Below are 21,152 nucleotides of genomic sequence, written 5' to 3'. Positions count from 1 at the left end.
TTTGAACCACAAGACAGTACCAATTCTTTGTTGAGAAATAATGTGAAAATTGTTTTGATTTTTTAAAAATGTCTTTTAAACAATTCTATGTAATTTTGAATCAAAATATGGTTTTTGTCATGATGAAGAAGTAAGTATGTTTATTTAAGAACTGAGTCATTCCATGTCAAGTGACCTAGGGGTCCCCGCTCGACCATCTCCTATTTGGATGAAATTTTATAGAGGTGTAGATATGCCCTTGAAACTAACCTATGCAAATTTTCAGCTTCCTAGATCCAAATCCTGAGGATCTAGGGTCTCCCGAAAAAGTGATCCAAAATGGTGGATCAGCTTTTCGTGACAAATTGCCATGTTTGCACTAAGTTTGCAGAGAATTTCAACACACTAGAACCCTGAAATTTAAGGAGCTTTAAGTACAATAGGCTGTTAATACTTTCAAGTTTTTTTGGGATTTTGAGCTCCTTACATTTTTTATAGCGCGCATGTAAACTCATAAAAAAACGCGGCGAGGAAATTTTTTCCTGGATTTTACGTTGCCATAAAATCTGAACAAAATCAATTTAAAGGCTCATACTTCGTGATTCCATTGTAAAAATACTTGTTTTTGATGAGTTACAGTTTCAGAGCTTAAATATCTTTTTTCTAAAAGATATTGTCATCCAAAGTGCCTATCAAAACCGTTCAAGTGAAAAATAGCTTGTTTTCAAAGTGCTGTAACTCAAGTTTGTCACCTTGCATCTTCTTTTCGTTAAAACCATTAGAAAGAACAGATTTTTTCTTTTGAAACAAGTTTTTTCTTCGATGGTGTTCTTTTGAATAAGGAAAAAAAAATAAAGAGCTTGAAATTCTGTCTGTCGTAACGAATCGCCATGTTTAAGCTCACATTACGAGAAATTTTATCACACTGGAATGCTGAAATATTAGGATTTGAAAATACTTTTGGTTGTCAATACGTTCCAGTATTTTTATTCATTTGAGTTCATTAACTTATGTGTAACACACATCAAAAGTCGCAAGAAAAACGCAGTGGAGAAACTTTTTCATAGATTTTAGAAGGTCATAAATTCTGAACAAAAATAATTTAAAAGCTCGTACTTTGTAATTCTATTGTCAATATACATGTTTTCAATGGGTTGTAGTCATAGAGTATAAATATTGATTTTCTAAAAGATATTGGCATCCAAAGTGGCTGTCAAAATCGATCACATGAAAAACAGCCTATTTTTAATGCAATGTACCTAAAGTTTATCACCTCGCATCTTCTTTTGGTTGGTACCATTAGAAAGAACATATATTTTCCTTTAAAAATAGTTTTTCTTTCCGATGGTGTCATTTCAGATAAGCATAAAAAATGAGCTTGAAATACTATTTGTCGTTAGCAAGAAAACCTTGTTCTACAATAAATAAAAGAATGGTGAATGCCAAGGGCCCCGTGTGGTGACCGGGGGGTAAGAATAGTCCCAATGTAGCCTATGCGTGTCGTAAAAGGCGACTAAAATAGGTGCTCAGTGCCTGGGAGGATAGCCGGACACCCTGCCCCTGGGGATTGTACAGGGGACTGGTCCTCCAGGTTGGGGGTTGGGCGTGGGGCTGACAACCCCACCTCGTAAAAAAACTCATGTTTCGAAATCCAATGGAGAAAATAACCGGACTGTTTTACGAAAACGACCTGGAAAACGGACAATGGACTTGAGAATTGGAAGCTGGAATGTTTTGTCTTTATACAAAAGTAAAGCACTTTTAAAGTTACTGACTGCAGCAACTGGATCAGTACAATGTTGATATATGTGCTTTACAGGAAATGAGGTGGACAGGTAATGGAACTTTCAACAGTAAAAACTACTTAGTTTTCTATAGTTGCAATGATAGGAAACATGTTGAAGAAACTGGATTTGTTGTAAATAAAAGAATTTCACACCTCGTAATGGATTTTCAAGCAATTTCACCAAGACTATGTAAGTTGAGAATTAGGGGAAAGTTTTTTAACTACAGCCTTTTGTGTTGCCATGCCCCTACAGAAGATAAATCTGATGAAGAAAAGGAAACATTTTATGAAAATCTGTCTAGGGCCTACAGTGGATGTCCAAGACATAATGTGAAAAGAGTTATTGGGGACATGAATGCTAAACTTGGAAAGGAATTAGAATACAGCTCTGTTCTTGGTAGATATAGCCTTCATGATTTGACAAACGACAATGGATGTAGACTGGTTGATTTTGCGGTGGAGCATGGGATGATTGCTGGAAGTACCTTATTTTGTCATAAACTAATCCATAAAGAAACATGGAAAGCACCAGGTGGTACATGTTCAAATCAATTAGACCATGTTTTGATTGATGCTAGACATAGCTCAGACCTAATTGACGTTAGAACATACAGAGGTGCAAATATAGACTATGATCACTATTTAATTATTTCCAGGATTAGAGCAAGGCTTTCCAATGCCAAGAAAGAACGGATTGAGCCCCTAAAAACGTTTGATTGTGAGAAACTTAAGAACACTGAAGTAAAAAAGGAATATGCTGAATGTTTAGAAAAGCATCTAACGGAAATCAGTGATAGCGACTCCATAGATGAATACTGGAGAAAAATAAAAGAAAGTGTTTGTCATACAGCTAAAGCTGTAGTTGGAAACATTGAACGCAAGAAGGATAAAGACTGGTATGACGATGAATGTGCTGAACTCACAAATAAGAAGAATCAAGTATATAAAATAATGTTGCAGAGAAATACCAGACATAACTCAGATGAATATAAAAGAGCTAGAAAAGAGGAAAAAAGGCTTCACAAGTTGAAGAAAAGAACTTTTGAAGAGGAGAACCTCAAGGACATTGATAATCTCAAAACCATCAATGAATGCAGAGCATTCTATAGAAAGGTTAATCGTAGTCGTTCTGACTTTAAACCAAGTTCTGCTCTGTGTCAAGACAAGCAGGGTGAAATCCTGGCTAACAAACAGGATATACTTTGTAGATGGATGGAACATTTTGGTGACCTTTTAAACTCGGAGGAACCAGCGGAAGACCATCGGCGCGACTCTATAGATTTAAATGATAACGAAGTCATCCCCCTCCCAGATAGAGATGAAATTCAATTTGCTTTAAATAAACTAAAAAATAATAAATCACCAGGACATGATCTTATTTCTGCAGAGTTGCTAAAATATGGATGTCCTCAGCTATATGAGCACCTGCATAAACTAATAATTGATATTTGGAGCTCTGAATATATACCATCAGACTGGAACATTAGTATTTTGTGCCCTATTCACAAGAAAGGAGACCCAATGGTCTGCTCCAACTATAGAGGCATCAGCCTGCTAACCACATGCTATAAAATCTTATCCAATATTCTGTTTGTGAGACTAAAACCATTTGTGGATTCAGAAATTGGTGGTTATCAATGTGGGTTTAGAAGTGGAAAATCTACAGTAGACCAAATTTTCTGTCTACGTCAAATTATTGAAAAATCAATTGAGTTTAATATTGGCACTCATCACTTGTTTATAGACTTTAAGTCTGCATTTGACAGTGTGGATAGAAAACATTTAATGGATGCAATGTATGAATTCAAGATCCCAAGCAAATTAATTAGACTTGTAATGTGCACTATGAACAACCCTAAATGCGAAGGTAAAATTCAAGGGTGTCCTCTCTGAGGATTTAAATGTTAATAATGGTGTTCGACAGGGCGACTCATTGTCTTGCCTTCTTTTTAATATTGCTTTGGAAAAAGCTATTCGTGACTCAAATATCAACACTAGGGGCACCATCTTTTACAAATCAGTTCAGATCTTAGCCTATGCTGATGATATTGATATAGTTGCTAGGACTGTACCAGCCTTGAAAGAGGCTTTTTCATCTTTGGAGATAGCTGCTGGTCGAATGGGACTAAAAATAAATGACTCCAAGACCAAGTATATGCCTGTAAAAAAAATTCCGCCAAATGACAGGAACACATGTTTAGAAATTGGTACTCATTCATTTGAAATCGTTAGCAGTTTTACGTACCTTGGGTCCTGTGTTAACAACAAAAATGACATAATCTCAGAAATACAGAACCGAATAACGTTGGCAAACAAGGCCTTTTTTGGACTACGCCCCATCTTCAGATCATCTTTGATTTCAAGAAAAACAAAGATCTTGGTTTATAAGACTCTTATTAGGCCAGTTCTAAGTTATGCTTCTGAAACATGGCCTTTGACTAAATCCGGAGAGCACAAGATATTAATTTTTGAGAGAAAGGTTTTAAGAAGCATTTTTGGAGGCATCAATGAGAACGGTGTCTGGAGACGACGATTCAATTTTGAAATTTACAGATTGTTTAGAGAACCTGACATAATAAAAAGCATAAAAATTAGGAGAATGAACTGGGCGGCCTATGTCTCTCGAATGAACGAAGAAAACCCAGTAAAAAAAGTTTTTGCTGCAAAACCTGTGACAATTCAAGGAAGGGGACGACCAAAAATGAGATGGTTGGATTCTGTTGAATCTGACTTCGATATTCTCAAAGTTAAAAATTGGAAAACCCAGGCAAAAAGTAGGACGTCTTGGAAGATTCTCCAAAGGAAGGCCTTGGCCCACCCTGGGCTGTCGAGCCAACTATGATGATGATGATGATGAATGCCAAGGAAACCAACTAATAGGGATTTTGCAACTGCTATTAGTCAGAAATAGTTTTTTAATTCCCTTTTAAGAAGTTTTTTGCAAATTAAATATGACAGAAACAGAAAAATACCCTGTTCTGGAAGCAGACTGATACATCAGACAGAACAAAATAATTTTTTTTAAAGAGAATTAAACTATTCCTGACTAATAGCAGTTGCAAAATCCCTATTAGGCGGTTTCCCCACGGCATTCACCATTCTTTATTTATTGTAGAAAGCGATTTTCTCGCTAACAACAAATAGTATTTCAAGCTCATTTTTACCCTTATCTGAAAGAAAACCATCGGAATAAAAAACTATTTTCAAAGAAAAAAATATGTTCTTTCTAATGGTACCAACAAAAAGAAGATGCGAGGTGACAAACTTTAGGTACATTGCATTAAAAATAGGTTGTTTTTCATGTGATCGATTTTGACAGCCATTTTGAATGCCAATATCTTTTAGAAAATCAATATTTATGCTCTACGACTACAACCCATTGAAAACATGTATATTGACAAAAGAATTACAAAGTACGAGCTTTTAAATTATTTTTGTTCAGAATTTATGACATTCTAAAATCCATGAAGAAGTTCCTCCAGTGCATTTTTCTTGCGACTTTTGATGCGTGTTATACAAAAGTTAATGAACTCAAATTCATAAAAATGCTAGAACGTATTGACAACTAAAAATACTTTCAAATCCTAAAATTTCAGGCTTCCAGTGTGATAAAATTTCTCGTAATGTGAGCTTAAACATGGCGATTTGTTACGACAGACAGAATTTCAAGCTGATATTTTTATACTTATTCGAAAGAACACCATCGAAGAAAAAACTTGTTTTGAAAGGAAAAAATCTGTTCTTTCTAATAGTATTAACGAAAAGAAGATGCGAGGTGACAAACTTATTGGCATAAAATATTATTTTATTTTTATTCTCGGTCCACAGCCGATAATTTAATGAAAATATTTTAAAGTTAATTGTTACCTACTTTAAGCCCAGTCTGGTAAAAGTAGAATTCAACTAGTTGGTGCTAACACTTCAATCGACAATTCCCCACGCCATAATTAATGGTGACTGTTTACTAAAACCATTGAAGATTGCATGTCTCGATGTGTCAATTCAGAAAAAGTTGAGTTGTCACCTGATTGATTCGAATTAATTCCACTTGTTGTCCGCACGTGCTATGGAGAGGAGTACGAATATTCGCGGAAGTGGAATAAACAAATGAGTGATGGTTGAAGTAGAAGTTAGTGTGGTGACGTCATCGAGGCATGGAATCTCATTGGCTGATGAAACATATATATTGAGGCGAGTGGCAGCACTCTCTCTCTCCTCACTTTTCAACGATCCCCAGTTTTGTTTTGATCGTGAAGCCTAGTTCGGCTCACGTGTGGGGGGTTTTTTCCCCGCGGTGCTAGCGGGGTTTTTTAGTGGTGTGTAAATGGTGATGAATATTCACCTTGCTTTTCAAGTATTGAAATTTTCCAAGTCCTGGAATTAGAATGAGTCCAGGTGAAGAAACACTTGTGTTGTGTCCGGCCAATTGATATTGCCGGGGAAGTGAGTTCTGAGAATTCTACCGAATATGTTCGCCGAATCTTCAAACTGTCTAACGTTGCCTACCTGCTAAGGGCGTTCCTGAAGTGTGATCCGGGAGACTTTTTGTGTTTCTGGATGTGGATCCTTTGGACTGGCCAGTGACTACATCGACAGATTGATGACATTTTTCTTTTACTTATTGGAACCACTTTTGTTGTGATATTTTGGGGGTGTTCTTTTATGGGGATATTGTATTATAGTTCTAGTCATATTTAATAAATGTATTTTTCTGAAACATGTTTTTTGCTTGTCTCCAACTTGAAATTACACGGCCAGTTAATGTTGGCTTAGTTTAAATCTCTTAAACTTTGGATTTTTAAACTTAACTTTAATTATGCCAACAAAACTTGAGTTACAGCGCATTGAAAATACGCTGTTTTTCACTTGAACGGTTTTGATAGCCACGTTGGATGACAATAACTTTTAGAAAATAGATATTTAAGCCCTGAAACTCTAACCCACCAAAAACAAGTATCTTTACTATGTAATCACGAAATATGAGCCTTTGAATCAATTTTGTTCAGATTTTATGACAACCTAAAATCCAGGAAAAAATTTCCTTGCTGCACTTTTTTACGAGTTTACATGCGCGCTATAAAAAATCTAATGAGCTCGAATTTCCAGAAAAACTTGAAAGTATTAACAGCCTATTGTACTTTAAGCTCCTAAAATTTCAAGGTTCTAGGGTGTTAAAATTTTCTGCAAACTTAGTGTAAAAATGGTAATTTGTCACAAAAAGCTGATCCATCATTTTGGATCAATTTTTTGGGAGACCCTAGATCCTTAGGATTTGGATCTAGGAAGCTGGAAATTTGCATAGGTTAGTTTCAAAGGCATATCTACACCTCTATAAAATTTCATCCAAATCGGAGATGGTCGAGTGGGGACGATTTGAAAAATTAGGCAGTTGACGTGGAATGACTCAATTTGATTTGCTTATTACCGATATTTTCAATCATACAGATTGCCTTTGGTCCCAGTTAGTCCAGATGAACAAGGTTGTAATATGTTAAAAATCAATTATAAATATAGTCATAATTATAACGAAATATTATAATGTATAAAGTTGCAGCTAATCAAAAAGGAAAATCATTAAAATTGTATTTTGCCATTAAAAGTAAACAATTTAAAAAGTTGAAAACTATTTGAAAAATTGGCACAAAATTTCAAAAATAACATCAACCAAAAAAAAAAAAAAAAAAGAGAATTAATATTACAAAACTCGACATTTCCATGTTTAAAATTTGAATTGCAAATTTATTTTTATCCTTAACAACATAAAATTCTCTTTTTTTTCCTTGGAAGTGTCAGCTTAAAAAAATGATGCAAATTTTTAGTCCTAGATAGGTGTCTTGCGCTTTGTTTATGTATGTAAAGGAAGGCCTTACTCAAGCAGAAGGGAGGCTGTGTAATAAATAATAAATGGGTAAGTTTATACCTTAAATATAAAATGTTACTGTGATACCCCCCATTATCCGGCATGCCTCAAAATTCAGGCGTCACCAGATTTTTAATAACACTTGCCTGGTCCATTCTGGCCTGCCAGAAAAATCAAGGTTACGAAAAAAAAATAAATAAATAAAAAATATATGTTTAGTTTAAAAATGAATAAATAGTCCAGGATCTGAAGGGGGTTGAGCATGCATGGAAAGGCTGACGCAATATTATTTCTGATTATTGTTACAGGCACGATGGTGATTATGAAACCACATGTCGTCGTCCCCCTGGGTGGTCGACAACCCCGGGGGAGGGGGGAAAACAGTGGGGGAGCCGTTTGCTAAAACACTCATAACTTGCGAACTATTTGAGATAAAACACTGAAAAAAGTGGCAATCGACGCAACAAAATAGGGCTTCATAAAAGCTAAATATGGATATGGACCTATCTTTGTTGGTTTCTGAGTAAAATTCCATTTTTCGCAAACAAGCAAAATTTTTGAATAATATGCGCAAAACAAACTTTTCTTGATCAAAATTAATTCGAAATCAAAATTGTTTGATTTTTTTTTCAAATAAAGTCTTAAATATCATTATTCAATTTGTTAAAACTATTTAAGTACTGTTAACGCGTTGAAAAACAAAATGAAAGTAGCAAGCTCGAACACTATTCGTAGTATAGTTCAGGATCTGAAGGGGGGTTTTGAACATGCATGGAAGACCTGACGCAAAATTATTTATTATTAATGTTACAGGCACTATAGTGATTATGAAAACACATGTCGTCGTCCCCCACCCTCGGCGGTCGACATCCCCGGGGGAGAGGAAAAGCAGTAGGGGGACGCCGTTTACTAAAACACTCATAACTCGCGAACCGTAGGAGGTAAATCACTAAAAATGTGGCAAAAGATGCAACAGAACAAGGGCTTGAAAAGCCTAAATATGTTTATAGTTCTATCTTTGTTGGATTATAAGTAAAATTCTTTTTTTAGCAGCCATGCAAAAATTTCGAATAAAATACGAAAAGCTTTTTTTCCAATGATAAGTTCTTTTTTTAAAATTATTTAACCATTTAGAGAATCAATAATATCTGAAACTTCATCATTCAGTTTGTTTAAAACTACTTAATTATTACCAACGTGAGCGTTAAAAAGCGAAATAGAAAATGCAAGCACTGCCTAAGTTAGTGCATTGAATAAAACGGCAGTATGCTAAGGAGAAAAAAATAGCCTTATTATCCTTATGACGAACTATTCATTCTTCACTTTACAAACTTATTCTATTTGCAAAGTATTCAATTATGGCTTTAATTTTGTTATATGCTGCTTTAAATTTGAGAGGAACTAGGGAACCAGGCCCACAGTAGTTTCAATTCAAATATAATTTTAATTTATTTCTATTAATTTACTATTCCGAGTCACTACTGACTACAACTGTATTTATGTCGAGGACTGCATACTAAGTGCCTTGCCTCCATTATTTTATATACCGATAGATGGCAGCACCATCACCGGATCGAACAGTTAATGAGAATTTAGAACTAGTCCAAGAGCTAATAGCTACCTGGTGCTAGCACCCCCAGAGGTATCGTTTCACTTGGAGGACATTGAGACCACGAGCATATTTAACGTCGCCCAGTCCCCTTTAATGACGACGATGGGTCTTCGACCAGAGGGGATCGAACCCGAGACCCTCCGGCCCCGAGTCCAATGCCTTACCGATCAGGCTACCACGGCCCACCTATTAATTTATATTTTCAATTTGCACAAAAGAATATTGCGGGTATTGTTTTGCGGATATTGTTTTTTATAATTTACCCAACAAAGAGCAATGATACAAGAAATAATATGTTCTAAATAAATATAAAAAATGAGAAGCATCTTTGAGCTTTTGTGAAAACGAATATAAATATAAAATTATACACTAGAGTTCTAAAAAACTAATTAAATAAAATTAGTAAAATAATGCGTATTAAAAAATAATTACAGAATATCAACATGCATACATAAAGCATTAATATATCAGAAATTCTGAAAGCTGGATCATACTCTTTTTTGTTGACTTGTAATTGTTCTGTTGAATCGTTCTCTTCCGAGTATTGTAGTTTATGAGTTTTTGCTTTAGCCTTAATAGCACAGTATTTACAGCAAGATGAATTATTAATAAACCATTTACAAGATTATTTACAGTTCTTGCCTGCGCAGGGTTGAATTAAACCCTCTGGTAACACTGGCTGCATCATAAGGTGTGGGGTTTTATTGTTTTATTTTCATCCAAGCGAAACCCAAACTTTGTTCCATCTAAAGGCACTGCTAAGGTACAGGGAAATTGATTCGATAGTACAGTTGAGCAATACTTCTTAGCACATGTTGGAAAAAATTGCAGGAGCATGGTAGAGAGCTGATATTATATTTATTTCTGATGGAAATGACAAGAAATTATTGTGTAATGGTTGCATTCGCAAGAAATACCTATTTTCTTGACAATTTTTTTATAATACAGCTTCTAACAGTTGAAATTCTGAAGCACTCAGATATTGTTTTAATGATAACTCTAGTGTACGAAAAAGGGTTTCCGACTTTTTTGGTAAAGTGAAAGCATACTTTATTGTTCCTATTTTACTTGTTAGATGTTTTTTCCGTAAGTGCTCCTGAAGATAGATGCCATCCTAAAGCTCTTTTCCTTTCACAACCCCAATACATGAAATGGCAACCTGTCCTTTAACAAAGATTGCCAATAAGAATTCATTAGTTTCTGATCTATTAACTATTAGTTACTTTTTCCCCTATTTTGCACTGAATCATATGCAGGAAGACAGATTCTGTTGCGTGCTTCGTCTTGAACTCGGACATTTCAGAGAAATTTATTACTTGACTCTCAGATTTTAAATAATATTCATTTTCGTTTTCAGAGTTACCAGACACCAGAAGCTGATTGGATGCAGGAACAGATATGTTACATATTACATACTCTGAAATGTACTTTTAAAGGTTCTTTTTATTTTCAGGAATGGCTATGACACGAAACCACTGGTTTGGTACCTAGTGATTTTTTTATAAGCGAAGGAGACTTTCCTGAACTTCTGGTTTTTAAGTTATGAAAACGACAGATGATGTTGTGTTTAAGGTCCACTTGTGTAGTTTGACTATTGGAGAGGAAATTTTATTATTTTTTATTTGGAGACCTGCAAAATCTTTGCTACATTTGAAAGTAGTGTTTGGGACATTATGGACCAGAGTCATTCCGATAACTTGAACTTTGGTCTTAAAATAGGGTGCTTCTTCTAGAGTTTTGCTGCAAGAAGTATCATTTTCAATTACATTCACGAAATCGGACCTCTTGCTTTGCTTCAGTGAACCATTCTGATGAACCTAACCTAGTATTGGGCTTATTGTGTGGGGATGATTTTTAGATTTACTAACATCACTTTTGAGCTAACGTTTCCCAGGTTAAATTTTTTTTTTTTTGGTTTTCTTTTGCTGTTTTGCAGTCGCTACTGAAGACATTACCATTGCAGGACTTCTCTGGATAAGAGACAATTCACATTTTCTTTAACGTTCCACTGAAATTTGATGCTGCTTATGTGGCAATAGCCTCGCTCCCTATGTTTCATAACTCAGGTGTATAGTCTGCAAAAAGGTTATCCTGATAGTTTATCCTTTCCGTAATTACTTCGTACTTGCAAACTTGCATGTTTTAATTTTTTAAAAAGTGCCATTGTGACCCATACTAAGCAGCTATTATGCGTTAAAGGTTAAATAATTAAATAATTACTTAACTGAGACATTGTTTTGATAATATTACGAAATAAAACCGCCAAAAAAGGAGAGCCACAAAATTTACTTTGGATTATGTCGAGTCTTCAAGGTACATTCCGCAAACTTTTTTCTTTTGTGTGAATTACCTCAAATGCTTTTTGAGCTTGCTTTTATTTCACTTTTCAACGCTTTGATAATAATTAAGTAATTTTAAACAAACTGGATAATGATATTTCAGATTTTATTTGTTCCCTAAACAGTTAAATAATTTTGATAATTTGAAAAAACAAATGCGTATTTTATTCAACAGTTTTGCTTGTTTACGAAAAATAGAATTTTACTCAGAAACTAACAAAGATATGATCATAGTCATATTTAGCTTTTATGAAGCCCTTGTTCCGTTGCGTCGATTGCCACTTTTTTCAGTGTTTTATTTCAAATAGTTCGCGAGTTATGAGTGTTTTAGCAAACGGCTCCCCCCACTGCTATCCCCCCTTCCCCGGGGTTGTCGACCACCGAGGGGGCGGGGGGACGACGACATGTGTTTTCATAATCACTATAGTGCCTGTGACATTAATCAAAAATAATTTTGCGTCGGGTCTTCCATGATATACTGCAAATCGTGTTCGAGCTTGCTACTGTCATTTTGTTTTTCAACGCGTTAACAGTACTTAAATAGTTTTAACAAACTGAATAATGATATTTAGGACTTTATTTGAAAGAAAATCAAATAATTTTTATTTGGAATTTATTTTGGTCAAAAAAAGTTTGTTTTGCGCATTTTATTCAAAAACTTTGCTTGTTTTCGAAAAATGGAATTTTACTCAGAAACCAACAAAGATAGGTCCATAATCATATTTAGCTTTTATGAAGCCCTTGTTTTGTTGCGTCGATTGCCACTTTTTTCAGTGTTTTATCTCAAATAGTTCGCGAGTTATGAGTGTTTTAGAAAACGGTTCCCCCACTGCTTTCCCCCTCCCCCGGGGTTGTCGACCACCCAGGGGGGCGACGACATGTGGTTTCATAATCACCATCGTGCCTGTAACAATAATCAGAAATAATATTGCGTCAGCCTTTCCATGCATGCTCAACCCCCTTCAGATCCCGGTCTAAAAGTTCTATAATATCTTAGCAGTATTAATAAACAGTTAATTTTGTAAAAATATTTACTAACAGTATCATTTGTTATTTTAACAAGAAAAATATTGTTTAATAACGAATAATTTCATAAAAATTAAATTAAAAACTAAGTAAGCAAGTTACTGCCTTTAACCCGTTCGGGACGAACGACGCATCTTTGCCTCAGCGCTAGGTGGTTCTTCAGAGACGAAAAACGCATCAAAGAGCACTGGCAGACATCACGAAATCACGATAAATTACTACGTGCAATACATTGCGGCTATGTGAGGTGAGAGAGAGAGAGAGCGAAAAAGATCGCTCGAAGTATTTAAAGTCTTCACATGGCTTTCAAATTAAGAATATGCAAAACACAAGATGTGTTGCCAATGCAAGAAAGTTAAAGATATGTTGCCAATCAAAAAGTAACTCAATCAAAAAAATAAACTCGCGGTTATAAGATACAATGAACTGGTGACTCGGTTCACCTGTTTGACTGAGTTATTGCAACCGATCGCACACATGACGTCACAACGTGATGCAACGTTTACATCGAAAAAGGATTGATTCTGCATGATGCAAAAACGTATTTTTAATGACTTTTTTTTTCAAATTAAGTGATTCTTTCACTTTTTGTGAAAGTTTAAATTAAAAATCTAACAGGGATTATAAAAAGTTGCGGGAATCGCGTAATCTGCAGACGATAAATTTAAAAAAAAAACTGCAGCCGATAAATTAAAAAAATGTGGTAATTGTATATTATTCCAGTTCGTTTTCTTTATCAGTATTAATCTTTCTTTTGTAGCAGATCGTTTGCGATCCAGGAGCGCAGACGATATTTTTCGTAGTTAGCTTGTTCGCGTGTTTAAGTGGACATTTTTTAGGCGCATCAAAGAATAAATTGTTATTCTATTCAAATATAAATTTGTGTTTTGCAAAATATTTTGTTACGTTTTTAGCGGATAATGGAGCGCTGGAGATAGCAGCCTCAATAATCTCAGTTTGGAGAGATCGCTTGTTCGTTGAAAATTTTTCTTCAAGAAATTAAAATATGAAACGAAGACGTCCTGCAACGGGAGGTACCTCCCGAAATTCTGCATATTATGTTAAAAAATTTCGCTCTTCGAACGTTGAGTCCCAAAATATTGTGAATTTCTTGAAGTCGGCAATTAAAACCCCCGATAAAATCGCTACCACCACTTCATCATGCAGTAACAGTAACGCAAATGTTCCCGTTTCGGAGGACTTGGAAAATGCGGTAAATGATAGTGGAGCAAATGTTTCCGTTTCGGAGCACTCGGAAAATGCGGTAAAAGTAACGCAAATGTTCCCGTTTTGGAGAACTCGGGAAATGCGGTAAAAGATAGTACATCAAATGACAGTGAGGGCAGTTCGCGAAAGTATAATGATTTTTGAGGCAGAAAATACTGGAAGTGAATCTGGAGCAACTTCAACTGATGATGATATTGAGATTGAGCCATCAAATAATGATTCAAGCATTGTATTTGAGAGTACAAATGGAAAAAAGAAGCATGCGATAAATGAAAAGTACATTGCAAATTATGAAAAGGTGTATAGTTGGCTTTACTATAGTTGTTCAGCTAAGGGTTTTTTGTGCAAAACATGTTCATCTTTCATGAATGTTAGTGATTCGAACAAACCTTGAGTAAATATTGGAGTTGATATCAAGAAAAGCCGTCACCCCATAGAGTTTAAAAAAAAACATGAGTGCAGCAAAAATCACAGAGAGGCTGTCAATATACAAAAATCTAGTGCAAAAGAAGGAATTCTCAAAAAAAAATCTGAAAATGCAGAGACTGGAAATGAAGCAAAAAAAAAAAAAAAAAACAGAAAATTAATTGGTAAGTTTATTCAAATTTTGTACTTTATAATCAAGAAGCAATGGGCCATTTCTGAGAATTTTGAATCTCTAGTTAGATTTTTGGGTGAAAATTTAGATGACAATAAAATAAAAAAACATTTGCTAACTTGTGGTAAGAATGTCACGTATTTATCCCACATTTCAGTTCAAAACATTTATCTTTGAAAATACCGAAATTCCGTTGCTTTCAGGAAAATCCTAAATTTTACTTTGATTACGCAATATATATTTAGTATTAGTGTTGAGTTTCAAAATCCAATTCTAAAATAACTTTATTTAAAATAAAATTATTTTACATGCTGTTTTTATATTTTTATTTCTTTTGAAGATCTTGATTTCCTTACATCCGCCATGGTAAACGAATTTTTCGCATTTTTGATATACTGTACCTTGTTAAGAGGCAAACAAATAATTTTTTTTTATATATTTATCAACATCATTAAATTGCAAAGTTTTAAACGAAATTAAATACCTACTGTAAGAACGTCAAATATCAAAAAATTAAATGCTGAATGCTGGTGCAGTATTATTTTGGGTTTTAATTACTTTTAAGTTTTTCAAACACATACATGGCATCTTTAATGAGTATTTCACTTCTGTGTTAAGAAATATGTGATATCTTTGAGTCTGTTCATATTGTATTTATTAGGAGTTATCATTACCTTCAGCAGCATGTGCAATTTTCATTGCTCTAAAAGTATTTGAGAGGGGTAAACAGGAAGTCTGTTGTGAGACTTTCACCTTAAGAAAGTGCCTTGCATATGTATATTTGTAAAAAACAATAAATGTAATGTATGTGTCAAATTACAAATAAAATGTTAATGGTCTTATTTCCCCCCTCCCCCCCAGCGCATTTTCTCTTGACAGCTTTCAGGTATTCTTCAAGAACTTGCAATCACCCCTGAAACCTGTCTAGGGCTTTTCTATAACGATACGACAGCTAAAAATGCTTTTATATAATCTTTTCCAAGAAAAAAATCACAAGAAGGTCTTTTTTACAAAAATAAAGAAAATTCACAAAAATATTTTGCTTTTTCACAAAAATAAAGAAAATTAACAAAAATATTTTGCTTTTTCACAAAATGGGGACCCAAAAAATAAAACCTGGATCAACCCCTGATATTGTAACGGATCCGGTGCGACTTCCAACTTTCTTGAAAGGACGACAGTTCTTGAGAAAAAGACAGGAAATTTATTTACACTTTGTACAGGAAAGATCGTCAACAACTGCTAAATTAATCATCAGCAATTAAGCAAATATCACACAACACTGTAAACTCAACGGTTACACACGTATTTACTTCCAAATACGAAAAACAACACAGCGAAATGCCTTGCAATAAACAGAGCTAATACACTCTCAGTACAAATTCTCAATCGAAACTAACTTTTTATCATGCGTAACGGCTTTTTATACACACCGAAAGAGAACTCTCAAATATTCCACAAGATTCCCGAAAATCGTAGACCGTTATTTTATTTCTTTTCCATTCATAAATTTTATCATTCAGAAATGAGGGGACGTATACTTCAGCCGAATGTACGGGGGCTGTATATTCATTACAAGAAACTATTTACAGGTTACGTTACTACAATTATTTTAGATGAAAGATAATTTAATAAACGCCGAATTTAGCTAGATTACGACAAATTAATCACAAAAATAATTACTATTTACAGAATTTGTAACAATATTTTGCATTTTTATTGTAAAACGTCAATTATTTTCATCCAATTTTTTGTTATGATTGAAATTTTGATATATTTTATCATATATTAAAAAATGGTTTCATTTCTGCTTAAAGTATACATTTTATCCATTATTATGTATGCGTACTTTCCGAAATTGCGTATTAGGCTTAGCGGGAGAAATTGCCCCGGCCTGTGTGCACAGTCCGCGTGTAACAGCCGCCATCCTGAGGGAGTGCTATCTCCTGCGGACCACCGTCCCGAACGGGTTAAACCAGTGCTGAAGAATTTACCATAGCTATTCAATAAATAAAAATTAAACTTACCTTTTTAAAAGGAACCTAAAACAATTTATTAAAAAAATTATGAACAAATCGCAGAAATGATGATTGCTTCTGAATTGATTATTTTATTGGTATATAATTAAATCCATTAATAATGACCTACCATATATAACAAGCACATATTAAATGCAATACACATTTTTTTTGAAAGAAGGTCTTTTTCCGGATTTATTAATTTTTTTCCTTTTAGGGGTTTGGGGTTTGCTTTCTGATTGGAACTGAGTTTTGTTTTGTTGCAAAATAAAGCTCAAAATATCTGGCATGCCGGAAAATTTGAATTTCCCGACATGCTGGTCAACCTCCCTGTTTTCTGGCAGGCCGGATAATGCGGGGCAAGTTTAATTCTCATTAATCTGAGCTGTTTTCAAAAACAAATAACTGTACATGAAAAAAGTGATTAATGAAAATGAAAGGAAAAACTCCCCAGCGCTGCCAAATAACGTTTTTCAGCTAATGATAAACATTACATCCATCATCTTATTTTGTTTTTATAATTTGTAGTTCCATATATTTCTGCAAAACCATTTTTACACAATGTCATATTAATGTGTCCTAAAACTAATTAGTTGTTAAAGAATATGCAAATTTAATATTTCCACTGAAAAAGGCATTTTAAAATATTTATTACATGATAAATACCACATGAAGAGACTTAAAGCAGAACCAGCTTTAAAAAAAATATTTAAAAAATAGTAAAATGATTTTACTTACCTTAAATACCGATGCAGATAAAAATACACCCAAGAAATTTTCCCTTCATTTTTAGAGTACTCTTTGATAAAGAGATATGCAAGCAAAAATCCACTAAAGGAAATAAACAAGAAATAAATGCATAAAAAATATAAAATAGACAGTTTATATAAATTTTATCTCTGTAAAATGACAACTATAGATCAATAGAGATCAATATAGATATTGTAATTACATTCCATAGCTAGAAGTATAGAAACTAAGACTGTTAAAGCTCTTCTCATATTTATTCAAAATTTTCTCCCCTATCCAAAGGTATCAAACTTTTTTTTTCTTAAAGAAAAACAATTTAGATAAATGATTTTTTAAAGCATTCCAAAATAAATAAGAAACTGTCCTTTATTTATTTAAGTTTCATTTACTTTATTTAATTTTATTTTTTCTCCATACTTGAGATTTTTAAAGGAATGAATCTATAGAATAGTTCAAGCTCAGGATTTTTTCCCTGCTCCACTTTTTAATTTGTCTGATACCAAAAATATTTTCAGAAAATTTCATAACTGTTTTGCGACACAGCCCATAGGGTGGTCCAACATACCATAAACATGTAAATGGGACACCTTGGTCCACCTTCAATGGTTCTTGCAATGTTTGAAGAATCTCGGATGATGAGAAACATGTCATTAGCGTTATGGTAAAAAATTAGATTGAATTGATTATTTTTTGATGAGTAAGAAAAAAATTAAAAATAAGAAAGCAGATCAATGTGCCCCACTATTGATTAGATTGTTTTGTATTTTATTGCTTTCGAGCTTCAATGGGTTGATTCAGACAAAGTTTCTTTTGGTGCACAGCACAGGGAGGGAATGCTTCCTTCCTGGGTGATTCCTATTCTCCTATTCAATGCACTTGCATATTGAATAGGAGAAACCCAAGAAAATGCCAGTCAAGAAACTTGATAAGTGCTAAACAATTTGCCACAATAACACACCATCTCAACTACCAATTTTTTTAACTCAAAGGAGTGACGGCAACACTGGGGCCCAGGAACCTCTGATTCTGAACCAAATATATTACAGTTGGGCCACGAGTTGGGCATTTATCCTTGAAAAAACAGATCTCAAAGTGAGAAGTATGTTATTTTTTTTAAAATACACCAGTTACCTTACCCAGCTGGTAAGGTAAGCACACCAGTAGTGGCCACTTCAAGGTTTAAAATGCACTAGAAAAAGGCCATGTAGGGAAGCATATTTTTTAAACTGTGGGTCTACAATATTAATTACCTCTCTTGAAATTCAATGAGCGTATTATAGTCCAACTCTTTCTTACTAGTCCCATTTTCTAAAAATGCCAGAATTTCAATTAGTTCAATTTTCCCACAAACCTCAAATTTGATGCATTAGTGATCCCATCCAAAATCTGAAATTTTCAGTAGTGACCATCTGACATTCTCCCTCATTCGAAGAATTTACATTACTTACTTTAAACTCAAATAACCGATGAGTAAAATTGATTCAATACGATAGTTACATTAAGTACCAGTTTATTAATCATGTTATCATTGTTCCTTTCTTTCTTCAAAGTTCATGAGTAACCTTGAAGTGGCCACTACTGAAGCACTGGACACTACTGATGTGCTTCCTTTGTTAAAAGTAATAAAATTTGTTAATATTAAAAAAATATATAACATTTTTCTTCTTGCAACATACTAATAAGGAAAACAGGGAAAGTTCAGCAAAAGGAACTGATAAAATAAAGATTTTATGCTTATTATTAAACATGAATACAAATACCAAAATAAACCAAATGTTAATAGAATGCAAGCTTTTGATAATTAAAGCAATGATCTTTTCGATCTACTTTTTTTTTATTTCTTACCTTAGCACAAAAAATGAATCAACTGAATAGAACCCTTGAAAAACCACTTGAAATGCTAAACTGTCAGTTAGTTTAACAGCTTGAAAGATGTTATCTGTCAGACAAAATATCAATATAAATTGCTCTAAGTTGAATTTAACAACAAATTAATATCAAAATCATTTGATCAAAAGCAATAATTTCATAAGTAATGTAACAAATTTTATGCAGTTTATATTAATTGAACCATTTACTCAGGGGTGCAAGTGGACTCAAGTAAAATTTTCGGAAACTATGAAATAGCTCGACTCCCCCCCCCCCAAAAAAAACCTCTTCAAATATGCATACAAGAATCATTGGAAAAAAAAGCTTAAAAGCTTTTTTTGAATAATTTTTTAGTTTTAGAATGTGTTGTAAGCCCAAAATGTTCAGAAATTTCGCGTCAGAAACACCTCTACACTTATTCTAGATTAGAAAAGCAAAATATAAACAAGTTTATCAAAAATTCACTCTTTGAGTCACTATGAAATGTAGTCCTCCAAAGAAAAGGCAGATGAATTTATGTGCATTTTGATTTGTTATTTCTTTAAGTGTTAAATCTTTGTTTTCTAAGACATTCAATTTGATAAAAATCTTATTTCTATTCACATTTTGCAGAGGTGCCCACCTAAAGGGGGGGGGGGGGGGGTTGTCATGGCGCAGACTACGGCATTGAAATTTTTAGTGGGGGTTGTTTTGACGGGAAATTTTTCTCATTGGGGGGGGGGGGAGTCTTGCTCTTTGAGGGGGGGGGGGGGCACCCTTGCATTTTGAATCAATTTCTAATAATTCCCAGCAGTCATTAAAAATCCAAAAATAGTCTGCAGGATAATCCAACATAAGGTTGGCTGTAAGATTGGCTCTGAGAAAGACTTAAAAATGAGATACTAAATTTGTAAACTACAAGTACAAGCCTACCTGTGGATTATGTACCAGAAAATGTGGTAAATTTTCATTTGTACCAAAATGATTTTTCAATGATTAACTGCACATTCAAGATTTTTTTCTTAAAAAAATTTTTTTTCTTTCCTTCCCAACTAAGGAATAGCCTGCAGACTTTCTCAAGAATCTGTAACCCATGTTGCACTGTATTTGCTAACAGGTTCAAACACTATATTTGGCAATATAAAATAAAATAGTGACAGTTCGTCCTTAATCCATGCCATTGGCATCGTCGGATAACATTTATTGGGGGGGGGGGACCAACTTTAACACTGCTAATTTCAAGCACTTCAAAAAAAAAAAAAAGTATAAAAAAATGTATACATAGTAAAAATGGATTAGCATTGTCATTTAATACATAATATTAAAAACTGAAACATCTTTATCAGCATAAACAAACAAAATAAAGAAACTTTTCCTCGCCAGTATGTGTGATAAAAATAACTGTGTTTATTTTCCTCTCTGCGATTTTTTTCTAATGATGTGTTAACACAAGAGAACAGGATTTAATCACTTTTTGTGTATTTTGAGCTTAGTTAACCTACTGAAGCACAATTTTGACTCAGAAATGAGGTCTTGGGGGTTTCTTCCCCGGAAAATTTTCGAAATTATTGTTTTATAAACTCAGTTTTAGACGATTTTTGAGAGAAGAGAGATTAGGGGTCCGTCTCCGGAATTTTTTCGTAATCGATGTTTTAAAAACACAATTGTAGGCCATGTTTGGGAACAAACAGTTTTTTGAAGTTGAAGATCCGAAAAAGTTGAATTTAGATGACTTTTGATGGTGTAGGGAAAAGGAATTTCAAGGCTTCTTTCCCAAACTTTTTTCGAAAGTTTAGGTATAAACGCGAAGTTTTAGACGCTCTTTGGTTAGGAAGAAAGGTTAAGGGATCTTAAAAATATTTTCACAGTTGAAGCCCTGAAGACGAAAGTCAAGACGATCTCTGATAGTGGGGAGTGGGCGTTTTTTCCACTATTACGGTGAGGCCCCCCTCCTGGTAGTTTTTCAACATTGAAATTGTAAATATGCAATTGTAGGCTATCGTTGCTGACGTTAGGGGAAGAAATGGTATTTAGATACTCTCCCTTGCTTTCAAAATAAAAGTTTCAAAAACACAATTTTAGGCGACATCTTATGAAGTCTTGAAGGCA

At 34.0% G+C, this 21,152-nt stretch overlaps 1 protein-coding gene across 1 annotated transcript in view; it reads right to left on the bottom strand.

The window, feature by feature from the left end:
- The window catches only part of LOC129233567 (nose resistant to fluoxetine protein 6-like), a 97,373-nt gene that overhangs the window by 33,638 nt on the left and 42,583 nt on the right, over window positions 1-21,152 (bottom strand). The window contains exons 7-8 of the mRNA XM_054867577.1: window positions 19,041-19,134; window positions 17,184-17,276 (exon numbers count right to left, since the gene is read on the bottom strand). Coding sequence (XP_054723552.1) covers window positions 17,184-17,276; window positions 19,041-19,134 — 187 coding nt within the window. The remainder of the gene's footprint in view (window positions 1-17,183; window positions 17,277-19,040; window positions 19,135-21,152) is intronic.

This window comes from Uloborus diversus, unplaced genomic scaffold (assembly GCF_026930045.1).
Source record: "Uloborus diversus isolate 005 unplaced genomic scaffold, Udiv.v.3.1 scaffold_535, whole genome shotgun sequence".
In the NCBI taxonomy this organism is placed as follows: domain Eukaryota; kingdom Metazoa; phylum Arthropoda; class Arachnida; order Araneae; family Uloboridae; genus Uloborus; species Uloborus diversus.
This window is presented reverse-complemented; position numbering and strand designations above follow the sequence as displayed.